This window comes from Rhinocladiella mackenziei, assembly GCF_000835555.1.
Source record: "Rhinocladiella mackenziei CBS 650.93 unplaced genomic scaffold supercont1.1, whole genome shotgun sequence".
Lineage (NCBI taxonomy): Eukaryota > Fungi > Ascomycota > Eurotiomycetes > Chaetothyriales > Herpotrichiellaceae > Rhinocladiella > Rhinocladiella mackenziei.
In genome coordinates this window covers 4,631,870-4,652,512 of record NW_013550604.1, presented here as the reverse complement: position 1 = coordinate 4,652,512, position 20,643 = coordinate 4,631,870, and the positions used below count along the sequence as shown (strand labels likewise).

Sequence of the window (20,643 nt, the reverse complement as noted above, 5' to 3'; positions counted from 1 at the left end):
GATCACTGGCAGCGAAGGCCCATGTACTCGGACGTGATGCGTCCTCACGGTAATGAATTTTCGATAACAAAATGATATTTAACCGATGATTGCTGAGGCTGTCGCTTGGATCTCCTCGGGCTGATGAAGGTGCTAAGCAAGTTCAAGAAGTTCAGCGGCCGTGGATGGGACTGGCTTGGAAGGGATTGCGTTGAGAGTTGGAAAGCGGTCACACGGCAGCTGGAGATGGGTGGACAATAACATTCCAGTATTCAACATGATACCAAATTGATCCCAGAACATCCCAGGAGGACTGACATCTTTATTGCATATATAGCTCTCAAGTTCGTTGTATCTCAATGTTTATGAATAGGCTGTATTCCACTTCTTGCACGGAACATGAAGTGCCCTATTTCGACAGCCGAGCCTTTTCGCTTCCATGCGATGGAAGACAACTATCATGAACAACCCAATCTAGACGCCGTTCTCCATTCATTGCTTCGGATCGGTCTTTGAATTCATCATAGTTAGCTTCCAAGTTCAAGAACTGATCTTCTGATTCTTGACAATGGGTGGGCGGGAAAGGAAAACATACATTCTGCGCCACATTGCCAGTTCCACTCTGCGATTCAGTCCCTGTCTGCGTCGTAGTGGCAGGTTTGAACTTTTCTGCCCTGTTCAAATCAAAACATGGAGTCAGCATCAGGATTTCACCTTCATCTGCATGATAGAATAGGACGGGGTGGCATGGTAGATTGAGGGCGAATTCAGCAGGAGACGTACTCCTTGCGGCGGATATATTCGTCTTCAAGGGCCTTCTCGCGGTCGTGGAATTTGGGAATATTCATTTTGATGATGTTCTTCTTTGGCTTGATTGAGAGGCGTAATAAGAGTTCTCCATTGAGATGGAGAGTATGCGGTTTCTTGAAAGACAAAGGATGTGGTCATAATTTGGGCCATTGCAGGTGGCGAGCACCCCACTTTTCGATATCGAAATCGGTCACGGGCCGTGCTGCGGAGAATTTCGACCAATGAATACCGCTCACAAATTGTTAGATAATATTTTTAGAATCCCAATTCTACGACATAAATTTGGGCACTCATGGTGTAGTGGTTAGACTTTTCTGCGCTTTCTTCTCGGTGTTGTGTGCTGATGATGAATCCAGGTAACATTGAAGCCTTCCAAGCTTTAGCCTCGGGTTCAATTCCCGATGAGTTTAAGTAGCGCCTCCCGTTGTGTGATTCGAGTTACTCATGTTCCTGTAGGCATTTCTCGAGAAACCGTGGTCGAAGTGGGTGGTTATTTTTTTCCTTTTGTTTTTTTTTGGATTGCTTCAAAACCATGCCGAGGTTGGATATAGATCGCAATGGAGGATAGCGTGCTAGGCTAAATGTTGACACGGAGAACTACCCGAGCCAGCCCCACATCCATATTTCTCACGCTACGGTCGACTGTACACACCGGATTCAAAGACTAAAGGAACCAAGTTTTGCAATCGATGATGTGTTCATCTTCGATATTCAAAGAGACCCTCCAAGTCTCAGGCGTCATCAATGAGTTTTAATGGAGATGCAGGCAAAGCAGAATGCATCTACAATCCGGTTCCTGAACCGGCTGCGGGAAAACGTACCCGGGTATCTTTCGATAACCTGATAGCCGGAGCAATTCGAATACTATCAACTGCCAGGATCCGTGCTGCCAGTAGTTTTGCCCCTGAGGCATCCTCATGTGCAAGGTTCTGTCTAAGCTCTGAAAACCGACAAGCCCCCAAGAAAGTTTGGGACATGTCCCAGAACTTGGGAGAGACTCGATGGTTTTCGAGCCATGAATTCATCAGAGTGCTTTGTGCGCAGAAGAAGTGCTTGATGTCACCGGTGGAGTGTTATCATTGAGAACCATGGAAACATTAACGGTCAATGATTGATCGGCAGCAAGCTGAAGCGGAATTTCATTGAAAGGTGGCGTGCCAGGAAGTGGGCTTCCAGTCGGCGAAGCATTCACGTGTTATTAGAGACTGATCGACCAGAATGTGTGTGCAGCCACGTCAGGAACAAGGCCTTGGTAGATCCGCGGCAGTGCAGCTAGCTCAGTTTGATTTCTGTTCCTAACGGCCAGATTGAGCGTTGTATCGCTTGCAGAGGCCACGGCTCTGGCGATTAAGTCTGCCGAAATTGCGGCCCGTTGAACTTCGAGCGCCCTAACATGGCCTTTTTTTGTGGGGGTTGTGGTTCAAGACTGTGCTGGTTGAAGGCAACAGAACCGGCACTGTCCATGTCATTTGACATGCTAATATGTCCAAGTCAGTGGTAGACACCGTCTACGAGGTAAACATAGTTCCTGTTTGCAATGCGGTCGGAACACAGCGAACATTTCCGGACATTTGCAGGTGCTTGCAGAATTTAGCTCATGATGTGATGACGATCTCATCTTCATTGACGAAGAGTTCTGGACCATTTTTCCCCGAGCATTGTAAGTACCCATTGACTTTCCATAAGTTATGTCGAGTTTCCTCTTCCTGTTTGAATGTAGGCATAAAATCGGGGCCTCCAGATCGAATCGTGCGCATAAACTTTCATTCCTGGATTCATGTGAACTCGACGTTGTGCGGACTCGACGTCAATGATCATATGGTTATGTATCTGTGTCAATTGGAGACAGACCGAATGATTCTCTTTTCCTTAGAAGATCTTGTCATTACCAATACTGATCCTTCCCGAATCACTTGGTGTGCAACAACCGTTGACGGGCTGGGGCGTACTTCCGTTTAACACCTCATGGACAGCTTGGACTAACTTCCGGGCTGAAAACTGCCGATGTCTGTCAAGAGTCCTCATGAACAAAATATTTGAGTTGCAATTTTCCGGCATGTGGAGAAAGGAAGCGTGCAAAGCCGTAGATGTTTGTAAAGAGGCCTTCGACGGAATGGATTGCAATTGTAACGGTGCCAGTCTCGGGCGCATGAGAGGCGTAATTTAGGATGCCTCGAAGGTTGTTAAGCTGCTCGGAATCAGAGGACACGTCTACATTGAAGTTCGACGAAAGCTTATTGAGAACGACGCTGGGAGTATTAGGCGTACATCCACAGCCGTAAGATTGACCATGGCGGATCGTGACGAAGCTTACCAGCTCTTCATTCTTCCTTCCCAAGTTTGTCCAGTCTTCCAGCCTTCTGGCCGTGGCTCACACGACTGATGGCCACTATGGCTTGAAGATGTCTGCTGCAAGCACGCAACATCTTGTTGGCCAGGTGGCAAACTGACACAACTCTGAAGGTGAGGAAGAATGCCCTGACGGATGACGCAGACAGGATCGTGGCAGTCAATTTCGAGACTAGGAGGAAGACGGAAGCAAAGCTGATGAAGCTGTTTTCGAGAGGTAGAGGAGGATGCAGGCAAATCCGCTGGGGAGGGGAGGGTAGGTGGAAACTCAAAGTTGAAGATTGCAAGCTTCCTGTCTGCAGCCGGAGTTGGAATCAAGTTGCTGATTCGAAGGGAGGTTGGATTCGGGTGTGGGATTAGGATCAAGTCCGGTATGACCACGAACTTCAACTCCCTGCAGAAAGACTGAGGCCGTCAAGGGTCCCCGCAAGGTTACGCCTCGGTGTATGGTTGCGTAAAGCGAAAAGTTGTTCGTGTCTTACACCACGAAGATGTGGCCTTTATGTAGGAGATTCGCAGGTATGTGAAGGGGCAATACTGTCCAAATCAGCAATGACGCAAAAAACTTGGAGTCTTTGATCACGATCTATGCTTGTCGCGTCCTTCATCATGAACATTGTTAGTAGGTAAATGGAAGCGTAGCGAAGGTTCAGATTTCTTCGGATCGTAACACAACTATAATTTCTTCGTTCTTCAGACTCGAAAGCTGAGTGCAATACCGACCACGCATTCTTTTGGTCATTCTGTCCTTCGTTGTGTTTCTTGGACTCTTACCCAGGTCGCACACAGGGTTCACTAGCATCTCATTCTTCAACAATGAATGAAGGTCCTCTCCACGAGTAGAATTGAAGTAAGTGTTATTCGGCACATTCAACCTAACCAACAATCATGTACGATAGACAACACAACAACAACTGACGACTCTGGTCGATCTCTGCCATTAAGGCCCTCCTTCTTACCTTTCCTTCTTGTCCTTGCTCTACCGGAGCGAACCCGAAATATCACGAAGAGTGCCCGTTGTCAAGCTCTCTTCAACAAGTCATGCATGCGTCCTCCGTCGAAAATGTGACCTTGGCCTCTATGCTTGTTATTTCAATCAGTTCAATTGCCATCGTTTGAGCAGCAACCATTGCCCACATCTGGTGGATATTTGGATCCAATGAATCAGTCATGAACAATTCTCTCCGACTCCAAATTCGTGCGTCCTGACTAGAATCTTCTAGTGGCAGGATGCATTCCCGGTTGCATACGACAATCTTCCATGGCATGGATATCACGTCTGCGTCGTAGACGATGGGATCTGCAGTCTGTTGAACTTCGGGACTGAATTGATCGGCGCCTTCGGATGCAAAGGGCTTGATTGTAGGGAGAGGAATTCTTCAATCACAACGACATATGAGATGACTCCTCCAAGGTCGATGTCGAGTTTGATTTTTGTTGGATGAAGGAGTTGAAGGACCCTGCGGTCATGAGAAGCATTAACGGTTGGGACAAATTAAGCTTCTCCTTAATATTTGGGCGTAACAGATCGACGATAAGAGCAACTTGTACTGTACCTTACAGGGTTTAGTTAAACTACCCCCTAAGCTTAACTAACTTTTGTTACGCAAAACTGCGACAACCCCCTTCGTCTTTACCTCAAGAGCAATCATTTAATCAATTCAGCACACATCTACAAGAACACAATAAATACAACTAGTTCAATCGCCTGATTCAGCAAACCGAGCAAGAGATGTCTAGACCTTGGGAGGCCGCAAACACAGCCTCGGACTGGATCCGCGTGCCCCAAATCTACATAATACAATTGGCAATCCGGTGGTGCCTGGAAGGTTCTTGCTCCCATCGGTGAGTTCTTCAAATAGAATTTCAACATCGTGAACGCCAGACGGGACATACCCTGCTCCATCCCTGTCCCGTCGATCTCAATGCTCAAAGAACATGCCAATACTCTCTTCAAGGTCTTGCAGCAGCCGTTCTCTCATCGTCAATTCCTCACGGTCCTCCCTCGCACGCCTTTCGCGCTCCACTAAATCCGCCAAATATCTCTCTTGATCCGCGGCGGAATCGTCAAACAGGCCAAGGTCGACGAGGATGGGCGATTCCCTTCCTTGTGCTGGAGGAGACTCGCTTCGGTTCTGGTGATTTCGCCCAGAATCACTTACGTGGACTACTGTCGACGCGGTGTCCGAGAAGGTCTGTCTCACCCAACGACGCAAGAAGCCGATCTCTTGATGCTCTGGGGGTGTCCAAGCCCGTCGTGTCCTCCGAGTTAATTGTAGTCCTTGGATCAATGCCAGAACCGTCAGGCAGCGGCCGACTTTGTCCAGAGTGACACAGATGATCCTGACATTCGTATCACTGAAATCCAGAGGGAGCAATGCGGGCATAAACCAATTGACCAAGATAGTGAGGATGCTGAGGGTGAGCGCGACGATTTGAAGTCCCTTCTCGAATATCAGCACCTCGTTTGCCACTTCCTCGGCTGTTGAGAAAGAGGAGGGGTTTACCAGGAAACACCGCATTTTGGACGACCGCTTCGTTTTCGTTCACTGACGTTTGGCAGCAGTTCGAATATATCTCCAAATTTGCTGGGCGGATATTTGTGTGAGATTTCAATTTCGACGGAGTTGAGGTCGGACAGAATTCCACGTTGAAAAGAAATCCTTGTCCGCGCATTATACGAAGTTGTGTGCCCAACCCGGATAGCAACCTCTTAACCAGAAAAGGTACTCGGTACCCTGGTCTTCCATTCTGGCAAGAGCCCGGTTGCAGAACGGGTGTCACAGTACGTACATCGCAAGAGAAGACAGGTATAGAGTTCCCTAGACTCGGCAGCACAGGTTAGCACGGAGGCAGTGATGCGAACCAGCCTGTTAAAATCACTCTTTCGAGAGCATGACGGCTACCATCGGTTGGGATGGTGAGCATGGACAAAAGGCTCCAAAGGCTTGTATTCGATCCCGTCAGGTGTGCTGCCAGGGTGCTAGGCTCCTCTCACTTGCCCTGCAATTGAGGGGTAGAATGCGGCTCAACCACGAGCCCTCGACCACGCAGAGGGTCATGGCCAATATTTGTAACTCAGACGACTTTCCAACTTCCTCGGGAAACCGGCACTGCCAGTTCCAGTCGGGCGTATCACCTAGCCCATACCCTTCATGCAAGAATATCAAAAGTTCCATCTCGTTCACGAGGTCTAGACGCGGCAAGGTGTCGTCCCAGCTCCCTTCAACCCCAATGAGCAGCCCCGCACTGACCTCCCTGGTCGCTAACAACTTGTCTCATGAGCGCGCATGCAATATGTGCCGATGAAGTTCTGGGAACGCGGCGTCCTGGGATTGATCGATGGCATTCTTGTGAGTCATCAATGCTAATCTGCGGAAGCAACCAGTCCCGGCTATAGGTTGTGTTGAATGATCTGGGCGCCGGGCCACGAAGAGAATTATGGAGCCTAAGCCTGGAAAGTGGGCAACAACTCTGCGACACCCATGGTGTGAGCGATAAAGGGAAAGGTGTTTCAGGAATGAACTATAGTGCTCCTTGCTTGATCTATTCTACTATCCTATTCTGATGACAACTAGACATCAGCTGCATAGAGTGGATGTTCTTCTATAGACAACCCAAGCTAGATCCAAGCGGTGCGAACGGTGGAGGTAGCGATAGCGGAGGTGGAGAGGCCCAGACGGTGTCGTCGGCGACTGGAAGGCTGAAACGCGTCCCATGGATCTGCGGCGCGATTCTGTTCTTCGCCAACCTCGGTTTACGTTTGATGAATGTACCTTTCAACCGACTGCTCGAGTCGACCATATGTCGTGACCACTGGAAACAATATGATCCATCGCTTCTCGGACCGGATCAAAATGTGGATGAGCACCTCTGCAAAGGCAAAGCTGTGCAGACGAGACTAGCCTTCTACGTGGGTTTGATCAGCACCATCGAGTTGGTCTGTGGTAAGCAGAAATGTACCGATCAGCCCAAACGCGGGTCATGATCACTAACGAAGTCATAGAACTTATCGCCAGTATTCCTTTGGGATATGTATCGGACAAATATGGGCGCAAGCTATTGCTCGCGATCAACAATGCCGGGACAATTCTGACGATGATTTGGTATATTTGCATCGGTATATCAACACTCTCTTTCTGCACGAATTGATGACTGATTTTGTATTAAAAAAAACCCCAGGCCGGTTTCACAATGTCTTCAATATTCAAGCCAGCATTGCAGCACCTTTCCTCTTCCTTTTCACAGGTGGTGCTCATGTTTGCGGAGCAGCAGTCAGTGCTTTGATCGCAGACGTCGCAGGAAGCGAAAACCAATTGTAAGCCATCATGCCCTTTGGTACCAAATACACATGATTCCCAGTGCTAAGCCCTTTTATACGTGATAATGCAGAACCACAATATTCGGATACATGCAAGCGACGATCCAGGTTCTTCAATTCCTCGGGCCGGCAATCAGTTCGACCGCACTGACGAAGGATATCTGGCTTCCGTTCTGTCTGGGTCTGGCCTCTCTGTGTTTGATTTATCCATGTATTGCATTCCTTCCTGAGACTCGTCGAAGTCAAGGACGAAGGTTCGAGAACCATGAACCTTCTACGACACCAGACATCAACTCCTGTCGAACCCCAAGTACGACAGCCGTCACAAACCCCGACCTCGGAGACGAAGATGAGAATGAAACAGATCCCCTAGTCTCTCGCAATGACACCGACGTAACGCTCATCCCAGAAGAATCAGACCCAGGTCCAGATCTAGGCTCAGACGACATATCCGTTAAGTTCTCGCAGAACAGCTGCGAGAGCAACAAACCTCACCCTAAATCCCTGCGCGAATACATGCACGAAGTCTCCAAACAGGCAAGAGACCACCTGCAAGATCTCAAGACCCTCGTCGGGAGCAGTCGCGACTTCAAGTACTACCTCTTAGTTTTCCTCGCGAATACACTGGCCCGTGCATCGCAGAATGTCCTGCTTCAGTATTTATCCAAACGATACCATATCAAATTTGCAATTGTAAGCCTTCCCTGGCCCATTTTCTTGTTTTTTTTACGTCAGGGTCGAATTGACATTGGGACGCATGTAGGCAGGCTATCTCCTCGCTATGAAAGGACTATTCAACTTCATTCTCTTCGCCGCTTTGATCCCATTATTCCTCCGGATCATGACACGTCGGTACGGCCATGAAAAGGAAAACTCTTTGATTAATCTGCTCGGGATGAAAATCAGCGTGGCCCTTCTCTTTGTTGGCGTCACACTGGTGGGCTTGTCCTATGAGTTTTGGATGATGATTATCTGTGAGCTCATACACCTCCGTTCTTTTTGATCACATCTCCTTGAATGCATACATACCAAAGCCCCGGTTGGATTTTTAATTGACTACCTGCACAGCACTGCCGATATACTCCCTAGGTTATGGCCTGGGCCTCTTTGCCATGACAGCCGTCACTAAACTCACCATCAAGACGTGTGGGGGTTACTCGCACATCGGCCGGGCGTATGCTGCAGTGGTATTTGTCGAAACTATCGGTGCGTTGATTGGAGTACCAGCCGTCGCGAGCTTGTGGATTGCAGGTCTGCAAATCGGAGGCTGGGGTTTGACTTTGCCTTGGTGTTTTTGCGCGGTAAGATACTGTATTTCCCCGGTCGACACATAACATATACACGAGGTTTTGGTCCGCCTGATTGCCACCAGAATGCGTCATCCCCTCTCCCATTTCGACGCTCAGCCTTAACTCCTCGTCCACATCAACCTCCACTAACTTTTGACTGTCTTTCTTGTCACAGTTACTATACTTTTTCATTGGCGTGATTATTTGGAGTCTACAAGCAGATTCGAATCAGCCAGAATCGACACCGACATCGAGCGATTCGGCAGAAAATAGCTGAAATGAAGGACTAGAGGCTAGGCTGGGCCCGACAAGGAACAGTATTTGACCTGCGTCTTTTTGGGGGGAGAGCATTAAAAATGTGTGGTGTCATCACTCGTTATTCATTCTTCTGCAAACTAACTACTACAATAGTAGAGAGTTGACGCGTATGAGTAACAGAAACTAAGGAGCTTAAAATATCCTAAGAATAGCAGATTGCCTGGAATGCTGGCAGAGATATGCCTGAACCAATTCAGATAAAAACATAAAAACATGCCGCTGATGGCGAAAGCAATTGCCCAAGCACAGAGAAACACATCTCACTTGAGACCTAAGCACAACCAACACAAGTCCAACAATGTCTCATTCGAGGACCTTTGTAAGACGGCTCAAGCAATGGGTCAATACAAGGGAACAAATACATAGTGCTCTGTAAGGTTTTATCCTTCAACTTGTCGGGAAATGGGATGGTTATATTAGCTCTTCCAGCCGTAAATTCGAGGCGGCCTGGGGCCGTTTCATCCTGAGCATTCTCCGGTAGTAAAGCCAGGCCATAGACGCCCAGGAGGTCATGTAGGGCAAGCACATGGTGAAGTTCCGCGACGAAGGCAGTCGTCAGGCAGGGTACCTCGGGATGCGGATTCGTTGCTTCTGGCCGATACTGGAACTCAAACGGGTGCAGAAGACCGTCAAGATAGGCCCAGTTCTTGGGCACAATGTGGCCGCCGAAGATACTCATCTTGTCCGCGTCCGGGACACGCCAGGGGGTCGCGACATTTTCGAGCTCGACTACCCGTTCGCCGGGCTCGAGGTCATAATGTCGATGAATGATAGATAGTCCGAAATGATCATAGACTCGATGTTTGATGAAAACGACCCTGAGGAAATGTGATAAATGTCAGCCTTGCTACCCGGACCCTTTACTGTATGTCTCACCTCAATTGTTCCACCACTGCATCAGGCATGGGGTTATCCCGCACCCACTGAAAGACGTCGACGGCATATGGGATTCTTTTGAAAACCTCATCCGAATAGTCTCCGACCTCGTACTCCATTGTGCGTGAAAGGACCCGAATCAGGCGGATTGAAGGGCTGAAATTTCCGCAGCTAAGCAGCCAGAACAGGCTCTCTGGGTTAGGTTTAGAAGCAAAACACAGCACACCACCTCTATAAGCGGGGTAAGCCAATTCATACCTTTCTACCGATGTTGCGGCTGAAAAGTGCATTGAAAATCATCCCACGCTCTGTCTTCATTGCAGACTCCGGCGACAGCCGAAAAACCTGGAAGACTAGGAGCATTGTGCACTTCAGCCTGATTGGCACGAGTTGGCGCTTCTGTGTGACACCAGGCGCAGGAAAGGGAAAAGATACGTTCTGGCGAGAAGGGCATGGTCATCAGGTTCTAATTTTTAGCTCGATCAGACGTTTGCGAGAATTAGCCGGGTAAACTTGTAGTCGAGCGACTGCATGTCATCTTCAGAAAATGCCCCCGACAAGCGGAACATCAGCCGTTGCTCTGCAGACATTGACAAGATTAGCCGATGAGCTGGGGGTCCATTCATGGTGCCGACGCTCACCAAGGGTGTCCGAAAGTTCCTTGTTCAGGATCTCCGCGTACTCGTCCACTTCGCGGGTGGTCTTCATGCCGTTGGGGACAAACCTGCCAGCCTTATCCTGCCGAAAAGGAAATTCGGCTCTGTGCATGGCGCGCAAGTGGTTTGCCACCGTGATAGCTTGTTGCTCATTCTCACGAAGGAGCTCTGGTACGGTCTTGGTCAATGGCCAGACCATGGTCTAAGCTCGATCAGCAAAGGGAGCCGGAGTAACGTCGACCGGGGTTTCTCTCGGCCCTTCCACTTACCGGATTGTTCGACACCGATGGATCATTGGCCCATCTCGCAGATTTTGCTCTCCAAGCTTCTAAATTCCAGCTGTCCTTTTCCAGTGTACTCAAATAAAGAAAGCATGAGATGAAGACAGCAAAGCCGGCGCCTAATTGCCGACGATGTCGAGAGCCCTTCTGCGTACGAGGAAGTATAATGTCTTCGAGGTCTCTCAGGATCTGACTTTCCAGTTTCATCATGTAATTCTCGACAATCCAATCCAGTTGCCAGTAGAGAAGACGAGGGACGTCCGCAGCACCAATTTCTGGATGGAACTGTGCACCCAAAGCTTCTGCCCCTTTCTTGATACGCCAAATACGTCCGAAGAATACGCTGTGTGCAGCCCACACTCTCAGCAGCCTTCGGATCATTAAGGTCTAGGAGAATATAGTCAGGATGATATTTCCTCGAACAGTCAAAATAAAATAAAGCCTACCTCCTTTCTAGTCTCATCGACACTGAGCCTCAAAGCTGCCTCAAAGGTTGCTTTCCATATGGCATCGGTTGAACAGGCCGTCTCCGCAATGAGCGGGGGAATCATTTTGTCCAGAAAAGTGTCAAGTTCCGCGCGTGACACTGTACAAGTACACAGACCAAATGCCTCGGTGGGTGTTTTCCTCAGGAAGACGCTTGTTTTGTTCCTGAAGGCGATATGATGGAGAAGGTCAGGATCTTTGGGCACAAACTTTTCCACCTTCAACGGCAATGTTGCATCCAAGCCAAGTGATACCTCGATATCTACGAGAGGCTGGGTATCATGAGGCAGCCAGCGCTGGATGTTCTTCGACAAGATTGTGCAACGACTACGATACAGGCCTGAGGAGTCAGCCTTGCGTTGAGGAGCCTTGAGGAGAGAGGTACGCAACCTACCTTTCTTGAAACAGCCACTCTCGGAGAAGGTGGCCAGTGTACACAATGGTTGCCATATCGAAAGTTGGTCACATCGCTGGCAGGGAGTCCTTCCATCACACTATTCACTGTTACCATCTACCTATGGAAGACGTGATTGTACTTACCTTTTCATGGTATAATCTGCAACGCACACAAGATTCTCCAGACTTCAAGCGGACCTTTTTTTCTGGCCGAGGGGGTGTTAGAGCAAGGATATCCCTTGGTGACCTTGACCGCTTTCGTTTGGCCGGCGGTGTCCGTGCTGAGTCGTTGACGTGGACCGATGGCTCATTTGACAGCTCAACCTTGAAAGTCAAGATGCCTGGAATGTCGGCTTTTCGGCCTCGCTTTTTCGATTCTTGCGGCTGCGGAACTTTGGAACTGCACTCGGCTGCGCACTGTTCAGACTCGGAAGTAAGGGGATAAGGTGACTTTTGTGGAAATCCCGTTGTCTCCCATCGGGCATGTGGAGTCCGAGCGGGTTTGACCTGCCAGGGATCGTAATCGTTGGGCTGATAGAAAAGTCCATCATGTCGCGGCATCTCTGGTGTATAAAAACTGTTTTTGGGGTGGAAACCATATGTGATCGGGCGCTTATCAAGGGAGTCTTGTGTTCGTAGTCTGGTCGCCACATCCACATCCTCCAAAAAAGAGTTTGCCCTGGATAGCAATCCCCAATTGTCAGACCTCGTCGGTTCAATTTTCGGAAAGGCCTTGCCATCTCCATTTTCAAGGTCCAACGCAGTACTGGGAATGGTTTGTAGAAATTCAATGGTTCCATTGTTGGAAGCAGGAGTGATGTCTAGGCCATTAACCTGGTCAACACTGTCATCGTGACTATAAAACAACTGCTCAAGCCCGAAATCATGCTCAGAAGCAAAATCTGTTGGGATACCTGAACCCCCGATCGATGGTTGAAGTGGACTGAATGCCGGTAAGGTGCCACTGCTCAATGTAGGGCTTCCGATTCTCTCCCCGCTGTCAGTTGAATTGTAGGGCCTTGACCACCCGTTTCTGAAAGTAGGGATGCAACCGGGCGAGAACAGTTCCGAGGCCGGATGCATTGTTGCGAGCGACGAAAAGGACTAACTCTCACAGTTCGGTATCTTTAGGAATACTCTCCATCGTCCTCGAAGCTCATGGAAGGAGGGACAGAGTAGGATATGACAGCAGGCCACGTTAAACAAGTCTGATAGAGAAAAAAGAATCAGACCACGATAAAAGAATTTTGCATATTGTGTAGGCTTAAGTAAATCGCAAAGAAACGTCTCACCAAAAGGTTGAGGCGCAGGAACAGCAGGGCGGATTCGCTATCATGCCGTACAGCCCACACTCCCTCCTCTGGTCCTGCAGTGTTCTAAAGCAAAGTATGTTCCAATGCAATAGTATAAGATGCAGGAACTGTCGGTGTCGAAGTCAATGTTTTTGCAACGTTTCTGCAACCGGGGAATAACCGTGATACCTTTTAAGGAAGTTCAGATTTCTTGGCCCACAATGGCCACCGGGTGAGGCGTAAGCCATGCCTCACTTTCCTTTTCACCGGTTCGCCTTGGTGAGGCGCTGTATTTGAAGGTCTAGCTGCCCAACGGATATGGCAGGGAATCATGTCTCCCCGTTGTTGGGCATCTATTTGGGCATCGAAAACCTTCTATCAAGGCCCATAGGCTGACTCTTCGCCGGCGACGACCACTAGGACGGTTTCCAGCACGGCCTAATCTCCGAATTTGCAAATCCGCCAGATATCGATTAGATAGAAGGATCCCTAGGATCCTGAGGTCTCAATCGTGCTTCTGCTCGAAAAGTGTGCCCATGGGAAAAGGAAACAGTACAGGAAGATCACTTGACGACTGGTTGACCGACCGACCGACCGACCGAAAGAGAAAATAACAAAAAACATAAACAAGAAAAAAAAAAAAAAAAAAGGAAACAGGTCATGAAAGCTGTGTGCGATCATAGCTGCTTCAGGAGCTTTTTTGCTTTGGGACCAGGCCTATTTGCCGCGGGTGTGGCTTCGCACGTGCTATACTTTATCCATGGTGAACGTGACAAGGAGGCGGCGCACATTGTTCAATGCTTTGCCCATGGCTTCCTGGTTCTGTGGCTTGCGGAAATGGTCCTCTTCTGGTGTTCCTCCTTGGAAGCAGGGCTGGTTGCGCTCGTTGGTCTTTTTTGCTTTCTGGCTGGACTCGGAGGTAGCATCGGTCTCTACCGAGTATTGTTCCATCGTACGAGGCGGATTCCCGGACCTTTCGGTCATGCCTTGACCAAGTGGACGGCGACTTCAATTGCGAGAAAGACTCACCAATGGCACATTCACCTGGGATATTTGCACAACAAATATGGGGATTTCGTGCGAACAGGGCCGAGGGAGGTCTCGATCAATGATGTCCGGGCAATTGAACCGATCTATGGGAAGTCCTCCAAGTGTCTGAAAGGTCCATGGTACGACCTAGGTGGTACTGGGTACAATCTCCATAGGACGCGGGATCCTGATCTTCACCGTAAACAGAGACCTCTATGGGAGAAAGGCATTCACGGTATTTGCAGGGTGAAAGTGGTCCGGCGTGCCAGTTGCTGACTGAACATTTTGTTTAGAAATGTCAATTCACATTGAAAAGATCAAGGCAAAGACGGACGATTTTCTGCAGCATTTGTCGACATTCTCCGGGCCATTCAACATTGCTGACGAATTAGGGGTATTTGCTTTCAATGTGATGGGGTACGTTCTCTTTTCCCTGGATTTTGACAAAGATGAAAAGCTGCGCCGGAGGGCTAAGCAGGGTTATGACACGCTTCTTCGTAGCCAGTCTGCGTTGGGGGTATATGGTCAGGTGCCTTGGTTGTATTCGGTGAATGATGGTTACCCATCTCTGGGGTTGATACCGGCTAATGACAATTTTACCCGATTTGGGAATGATATGGTGGAAGAGCGAAGGAAGGTCTGTGTGACCCCCTAAATACCAAAGACGTAGGGATACTTATGGAGTCACAGATCAATCCCAAGGATCCGGACCTATTTAGTTTCCTGTTACCCACCGAAACAGATCCAGACTCGGCGCAATTTCCCCTGCAGTGGGAAGCACGCCTTGCAATGGTATCAGGCAGCGGAAATGTATCAACTGCTTTGACTTCCAGCCTGTTTTATCTGGCCCACCATCCGGATGTCCAGGTGGAACTTCAAAACGAGCTCGACCCTTTGTTTGGTTCCAATACCTTTAATCCAAGAACGGCATACCCGATTTTGGATTCAGTTCTGTACGAGAGTATTCGATTGCAGCCGTTAGTCCCCAGTGGTGGCGAACGTGTCACTCCAAGGGAAGGCATCATCGTAGGAGATGAATTTATACCAGGGGATGTCGTCCTTAGAGTACCAAGCTTTGTGATATTTCGCGGTGAGCAAGTATGCTGGCCGGTATTGGAATTTATAGTTAATACAGTTCAGACCCTCGCTACTTTGAGAGGCCGAAAGAATGGATCCCGTCGCGCTGGACAAGTGAGAATCACCTGGTCAAGAGTAAAGGAGCATTCATTCCATTTTCCACTGGTGGGTGATCCTTCCATCGGCCCTGGTTTGTGGTGAAGGTCGACTTACCTCCTCTTGTCGTGTCTCGGACAGGTCTACACAATTGTGTGGGTAGGCCTCTTGGTCTGTCAGAACTTCGTTTGGTGTTGGCCAATCTTGTGCACACCTATACCGTTACTTTGGCTCCGGAACAAGATCCAGATGAATTCGAAAGATCGGGCAAAGATCATTTTGGATTGGTCTTCGAATCTTTGCTGGTGCGACTGCACGCTAGAAATGTCAAGTTAAGCCCACTAGAAAAGTGCTGGTAATGGTTAAACATAGGATGTAAGCAGAAGGTGCTCATTGAAAGCTTTGGAATGTTGGCATGACCATATTTAGGAAGAAGAGACGAAGACCAATTCGAACAAATCCGTTTGGCCGCTTTATGCAGCCTTTATTACCTTTCGGTTTGCGCATTTCAGCATTGAAAGGTGGAATCAGATATTCCAACGTCGGCTTCGATTGTCGACTCACAGAGTTCCATCCCGGTAAGCATCCTGACTGGAGTTCATTTATATTCGATTTGATGGTGTTTGATAAGCTCTCTTCTTCTCGTGCGCATTGTCGATATGTGTTCTGTTCTGTTCTGTGCTTTTCCTTTTCATAAGTGGCAGTGGGATAACGGGATGCAACATCATACATTACTCCCAGGTTTCAGTTTTCAGGCAAGAACATTGTTCGTTCTTGATTCGACTACCTCATTTCTACTCTGGGGGAGGAGTTGGGATGTCTGCCGCTTGACAGCATGTCACCCAAACGGTATTGAATTCTTTCCAAGGCCGAAATAAATTTCAACATCTACAGCGAGGTTGCCTTTTCGGGACATACTTTCTGCTCAGGCTCAAGTTGCGCCTGATTCAACATCAACTGCGCTTATTCAATGCCGGCTTCAAATTCTTTCTTCATTGAAGACGCCCTCATGTGTACTGAGCATGAAACATCACATTGCTTTGGCCACTCCAGGGCAGGCTGGCAGGGTGCGGGACTGGGTAACGATGGTCATGTTCGGTGATATTGCCTTCGACGAAGAATACACCGTTATCACACTGGCACCGACAACTCGGCCTATCGTGTGGAAAGCCAATTTAAAGAGGGAGGAGGATGCCTGACCGCTATATTGGAATTATGATTGGTGTAAACCATAGTTCTATCACACTCAGCCTTGTCAATCCTTTGATTTCTATATTGTCAGCCTCGCCGTCGCCCCTTCAACTCCTTTTACCTGTGACGCTCAAATGTTGATAAGCTATCCAGCTTTTGGTCCCCATTTTCGATCGTCAAACCCCTTGTGAATGCAAATTCCCAATGCTCATATTCCCCTTCTTCAGCGTCTGGATCCAATAGCGTCCATTTCACGTTTCTTCGGGGACATTCTTCCATCTTTATCAAGAGTACCGTCCTTGCATGAGAAGAGTGAGTCCGTGACATGCCATCGATTTGCTGCATGAAACATCGGTGCTGGATAGAGAGGAGGGGGAAAAAAGGGGGTTGGTGCGGTGGTTTCTAGTTGAGCCAGACTTTTATTTTTCTCACAAATATGGGCATCGATTAAAAGGGACACCTTGCACTGTACTCATTCGTTGACATTGATCCGCTTGGATATCGCCGCGAACAAAAATTGTCCCTAATACGAATATCATTTTGACCGCTTTGATAAAAGGCTGTTTCCACAACCACACCAATATTCAGCTCACATATTTATAGACCTTGTTCCTGCTTCCTCTCATTGAGCGGCTCTTGAACTAGTAATTACCCAAAGCAGGCGCCTGATCGATCCACTCGCCGACCTCGACCTCATTCAAAACCCAGCGGACCAGACTCTTACGACTCAACTCCTTTGTGCCCTTGAACCCATGCCCGAACAAGCCGGCACTGACCTTCTCCTCTGCAGGTCCGGCATTCAAATGTGGCACACGGAAAACCGTCCATTTCAAACCCCAGCCACCTTTCTCGCCTTCCTCGGTGACTCGTCTGCCGATTTCTTCCATCTCCTTATGTCCCTGCGGTATCAGGAGGGGTGGAAATTTCATGGCCAGCCACCAGTCCCAGGGCAGAGTGTCTGTTTCTTTTTCTTTCTTGCTCCCATCCGCATCCGTCTTGACTCCATCTTCTCTTATCAACCAAGCCGGAGTCGACAGGGCTAGGATCCTTTTCACACCACATTTCTTCATCGCGGCGAAGATAGTCGGGAAGCAATTGGCGATGGGAGTTGTTTTGGTCCGCAGCACAAACGCCTTGAATGTCGGATATGCGCCAAGGAAAGACACGACCGTTTCGACGGGTGTGGTCGGGTCGGTCATGGCCTTTTCCAATGTAGCCTGGTCATTGAGCTCGCCTTTCACGATGCGGATGCGTGAAGGGTCCGCTTCTCTCTGTGTCTCTGGGAGTTTGGATGGGTTGCGGACATAAAGGGTCAGTTTTGGCCCTGTAGGTTGAGAGAGGGCTAGGTCGACGAATTCGATGCCGGAAACACCTGTGACACAGACAGAAGTTCAGTATTCCAATTTGCTCAAAGAAAGAGAAGTTTTGAGTTTCAAATGGTACCTGTCGCTCCTAGGACCAGGATATGGTTGGGCTTGGGCATGGTGAAGATTAGTATCGATATTGTTCGGCGGGGACAAAATGGGACAAAATTTATCGGTTACAATGACAGAAGGAGAAGCCACTCTTTGGGCCGATCATAATTTCATTGAGACACGGACCTTCCATATATATGCGCTCGACAATCCAAGATGTCTTGCGCAACATCTTACCTTCTATGCAAGTGGTTCTCTTTTTCGTAAGGGGAAAAGCTGTAGAAAAGCGGCTCTCGTACTGTTGGATCCCCGATACGCGTTGATCAACCACGTACCGCAAGCTCATTTCTCGATTTGTGTTGTCAAAGCTTCTTTGTTGAGAGGACAAGGCTGGATGACTCGGAGCACTCGGCTCTCGGAATCAAACTGAGCCGGTTCCCGGCGGGGTCTTTTTGGAAGAACATCTCTTCTTGGGTCAAGGTGTCGTTGGAGGACTGTTGAACACAGGATTCGGAGCTGGAAGTAGCATCTTGCCCGGTTCGCCGAAGATAACGCCCAGGAGAGAATTCTGGATGACAAAGGAGGCAGAATACTCCCACTCCCTATCATCCCTTCTGTTCGAAGGCCACAACCTTGGCTTACGCTTCATGTCCTTCGTCTGTAAATGCATATTCCAGGATCATTTATCGGGGAAATCCAATGGTAGAGGGTATGGTGTTTGTACAGAGTCTGTTTGACGACTCTCGACGTGGACTGGACAGTGGGCAAAGAGTTCGAACTCGACGCGACGGTGCTTTCCCACTCTTTGACTCTTTCACGACTCTAACATTACCTCATCTCATCTCACCATAACGAGACTTGCTCAATGCGGCGATATCGTCCGTTCAAAAGTCGTGTTGCAATAAACTGTTGGAAGAACGGGGCCCGCGGACCTCGGTAAAAGTGCTCAGCACTGCAGCTGCAGACCGCATCTCCGCAAAGTTATGCCTATCTTGTTGCCCCAAAGGTGCCTTTTGGTACCTCAGTTGAGAGTCGAGGTACCGAGGATCTAGATTTTCTTGTACGTGTTTTGACTTGACGATGGAGGATTTTTGACATACGCCAGAGCCATCCCTCGCTGAACATTTGTTCCTGTTGTTGATCTCAGCAACAGACAATCAGCTATCCTCTATCCTTCGGAAAATTTCTATAAACTCCCTTTCCAGACACTCTTCCTTCTCGAAGCAGTCCAAGACATCGACAACTATGGCGTCTCCTGAAGAAGCCATCCTCTACCGCCAGGAAGGGAGAATTGCCATCATCACCCTCAACCAGCCCAAGAAACTCAATGCCATGACCCAACCCTACTACTACCGCATCTCTTGCCTCCTCCGCGACATTGCAGCCAACCCAGACATCAGTATCACTGTCCTTACGGGCACCGGCCGATTCTTCTCCGCGGGTGCAAATGTCACTACTACAAGGCCTGGAGTTGGACCAGGCACGAGTAAAGATGAAGCAAGAAATGATATACTCCGGGCATTCGTGAGCAATAACCTGGACATCACACGATCTTTCTATACCCACCCTAAGATCTTGATTGCTGCCCTCAATGGTCCCACCGTCGGCTTGTCTGCTGCGCTTTTGGGATTCTGCGACTTCATCTATGCCGCTCCTCACACTTTCCTCTTGACGCCCTTCTCTTCGCTCGGTTTGGTCGCTGAGGGCGGTGCCTCAATTGGCCTTGTGCAACGTCTCGGTCTGACCAAAGCCAATGAGGCACTCATCATGTCCCGAAAGATCCCTTGCGACGAGCTTGTGGCCTGTGGATTCGTGAACAAGGTATTCTCTGGCAAGGATCAAAATGACAGCGACGGATTCTTGAAACAGGTATTGGCCGAGATCCGGGACAAGTTGGGCGAGCATTTGAACCAGGAAAGTTTGATTAAGATCAAAGAGCTGATCCGGCGACCTTTCTTGGAGAGCTTGGAGGCTCAGGGTGTCAGAGAGGTGATGGAAGGAATGACGAGATTCATCCAAGGTGCCCCACAAGAAGAATTCCGAAAAATCGCCAGTGGTGAAAAGAGACATAAATTATAGTAGATGAATAAGAGTGGGGTCAGTGTATATACGGTTCTTCTTGATGAGGTCCGCCATCGCCTTTGAATGACGCCGGGAAAGGCATCTGGTCAAATCCAAACAGACACCGCCAATTTTATCAAGGGAAACCGTGAACGGTACATGGAAGAAACAAGAGCACTTTTCGTGGCTGACTTTCATGCCTTCTTCAAGTGAATCATCTTTCTCTCAACCCACCTCGTTCTATCATCGTTGCTGTCGTATACAATCCCGAAGCACACGGAGGATTTCAGACCGCTTGAACTGTGACCTTGACCGGGGAAAAAATGGGGCATCAACATCATTCTCTCCCTTTACTCTACCCTCCTTTCTTTTGTCTAGTCTAGGAGCCAGCATACGACTCGAACACGGCGAGGCATCCAAGGCCCGCTCATCGGCCTCTATTTGTCAGGATGTAAAAGCAGCGTAGAATGCCATTTTGGAAAACAGCAAGATTTCCGAATTCGCTGGTTCACGAAACCGCGTAGAGATGGGTAGAATGGGAAATTCCTGGCCTAAACAGGGTATGTGAGGTGGACCAATTCCGACCATGATACGAGATTAAGGATTCGAGACGCATTTGCTGTTTTGTCGTCCTCGTGTTGAATTTGTCGTCCTTTGACCTGTATAGTCGAAGGCGGGCTGGGTCGACGTAAAATTGGCAAGAGAAACGGGTGGGGCAGCA

The 20,643-nt window shown here is 48.8% G+C and overlaps 8 protein-coding genes and 1 non-coding gene across 9 annotated transcripts; 4 read left to right on the top strand and 5 right to left on the bottom strand.

The window, feature by feature from the left end:
• Positions 1–471: 471 nt before the first annotated feature.
• On the bottom strand, positions 472–827 carry Z518_01639 (uncharacterized protein; the record flags this gene model as incomplete). Its single annotated transcript, XM_013422237.1, has 3 exons — positions 472–489; positions 575–653; positions 763–827. 3 exons carry the CDS (start codon positions 825–827, stop codon positions 472–474), a joined length of 162 nt encoding a protein of 53 aa, XP_013277691.1.
• A 299-nt stretch (positions 828–1,126) lies between these two features.
• Positions 1,127–1,199, top strand: Z518_01638. The gene has a single exon. It is a non-coding gene; the product is annotated as a tRNA-Gly (tRNA).
• Positions 1,200–5,060: 3,861 nt separating this feature from the next.
• On the bottom strand, positions 5,061–5,660 carry Z518_01637 (uncharacterized protein; the record flags this gene model as incomplete). Its single annotated transcript, XM_013422236.1, has 1 exon — positions 5,061–5,660. The coding sequence occupies one exon, from the start codon at positions 5,658–5,660 to the stop codon at positions 5,061–5,063; it is 600 nt and encodes a 199-aa protein (XP_013277690.1).
• Positions 5,661–6,736: 1,076 nt separating this feature from the next.
• On the top strand, positions 6,737–9,025 carry Z518_01636 (uncharacterized protein; the record flags this gene model as incomplete). The annotated part of the gene is made up of 7 exons (XM_013422235.1): positions 6,737–7,085; positions 7,145–7,258; positions 7,321–7,456; positions 7,531–8,152; positions 8,223–8,433; positions 8,528–8,760; positions 8,924–9,025. The coding sequence occupies 7 exons, from the start codon at positions 6,737–6,739 to the stop codon at positions 9,023–9,025; spliced, it is 1,767 nt and encodes a 588-aa protein (XP_013277689.1).
• Positions 9,026–9,337: 312 nt separating this feature from the next.
• Z518_01635 (uncharacterized protein) lies at positions 9,338–10,061 on the bottom strand (the record flags this gene model as incomplete). Its single annotated transcript, XM_013422234.1, has 2 exons — positions 9,338–9,884; positions 9,943–10,061. 2 exons carry the CDS (start codon positions 10,059–10,061, stop codon positions 9,338–9,340), a joined length of 666 nt encoding a protein of 221 aa, XP_013277688.1.
• Positions 10,062–10,424: 363 nt separating this feature from the next.
• On the bottom strand, positions 10,425–12,844 carry Z518_01634 (uncharacterized protein; the record flags this gene model as incomplete). Its single annotated transcript, XM_013422233.1, has 6 exons — positions 10,425–10,522; positions 10,584–10,800; positions 10,868–11,266; positions 11,326–11,705; positions 11,760–11,859; positions 11,906–12,844. The coding sequence occupies 6 exons, from the start codon at positions 12,842–12,844 to the stop codon at positions 10,425–10,427; spliced, it is 2,133 nt and encodes a 710-aa protein (XP_013277687.1).
• Positions 12,845–13,713: 869 nt separating this feature from the next.
• Z518_01633 (uncharacterized protein) lies at positions 13,714–15,332 on the top strand (the record flags this gene model as incomplete). Its single annotated transcript, XM_013422232.1, has 4 exons — positions 13,714–14,317; positions 14,376–14,719; positions 14,773–15,172; positions 15,223–15,332. The coding sequence occupies 4 exons, from the start codon at positions 13,714–13,716 to the stop codon at positions 15,330–15,332; spliced, it is 1,458 nt and encodes a 485-aa protein (XP_013277686.1).
• A 1,755-nt stretch (positions 15,333–17,087) lies between these two features.
• Positions 17,088–17,929, bottom strand: Z518_01632 (uncharacterized protein; the record flags this gene model as incomplete). The annotated part of the gene is made up of 2 exons (XM_013422231.1): positions 17,088–17,818; positions 17,890–17,929. The coding sequence occupies 2 exons, from the start codon at positions 17,927–17,929 to the stop codon at positions 17,088–17,090; spliced, it is 771 nt and encodes a 256-aa protein (XP_013277685.1).
• Positions 17,930–19,106: 1,177 nt separating this feature from the next.
• Z518_01631 (uncharacterized protein) lies at positions 19,107–19,940 on the top strand (the record flags this gene model as incomplete). Its single annotated transcript, XM_013422230.1, has 1 exon — positions 19,107–19,940. One exon carries the CDS (start codon positions 19,107–19,109, stop codon positions 19,938–19,940), a length of 834 nt encoding a protein of 277 aa, XP_013277684.1.
• Between the last annotated feature and the right edge of the window lie 703 nt (positions 19,941–20,643).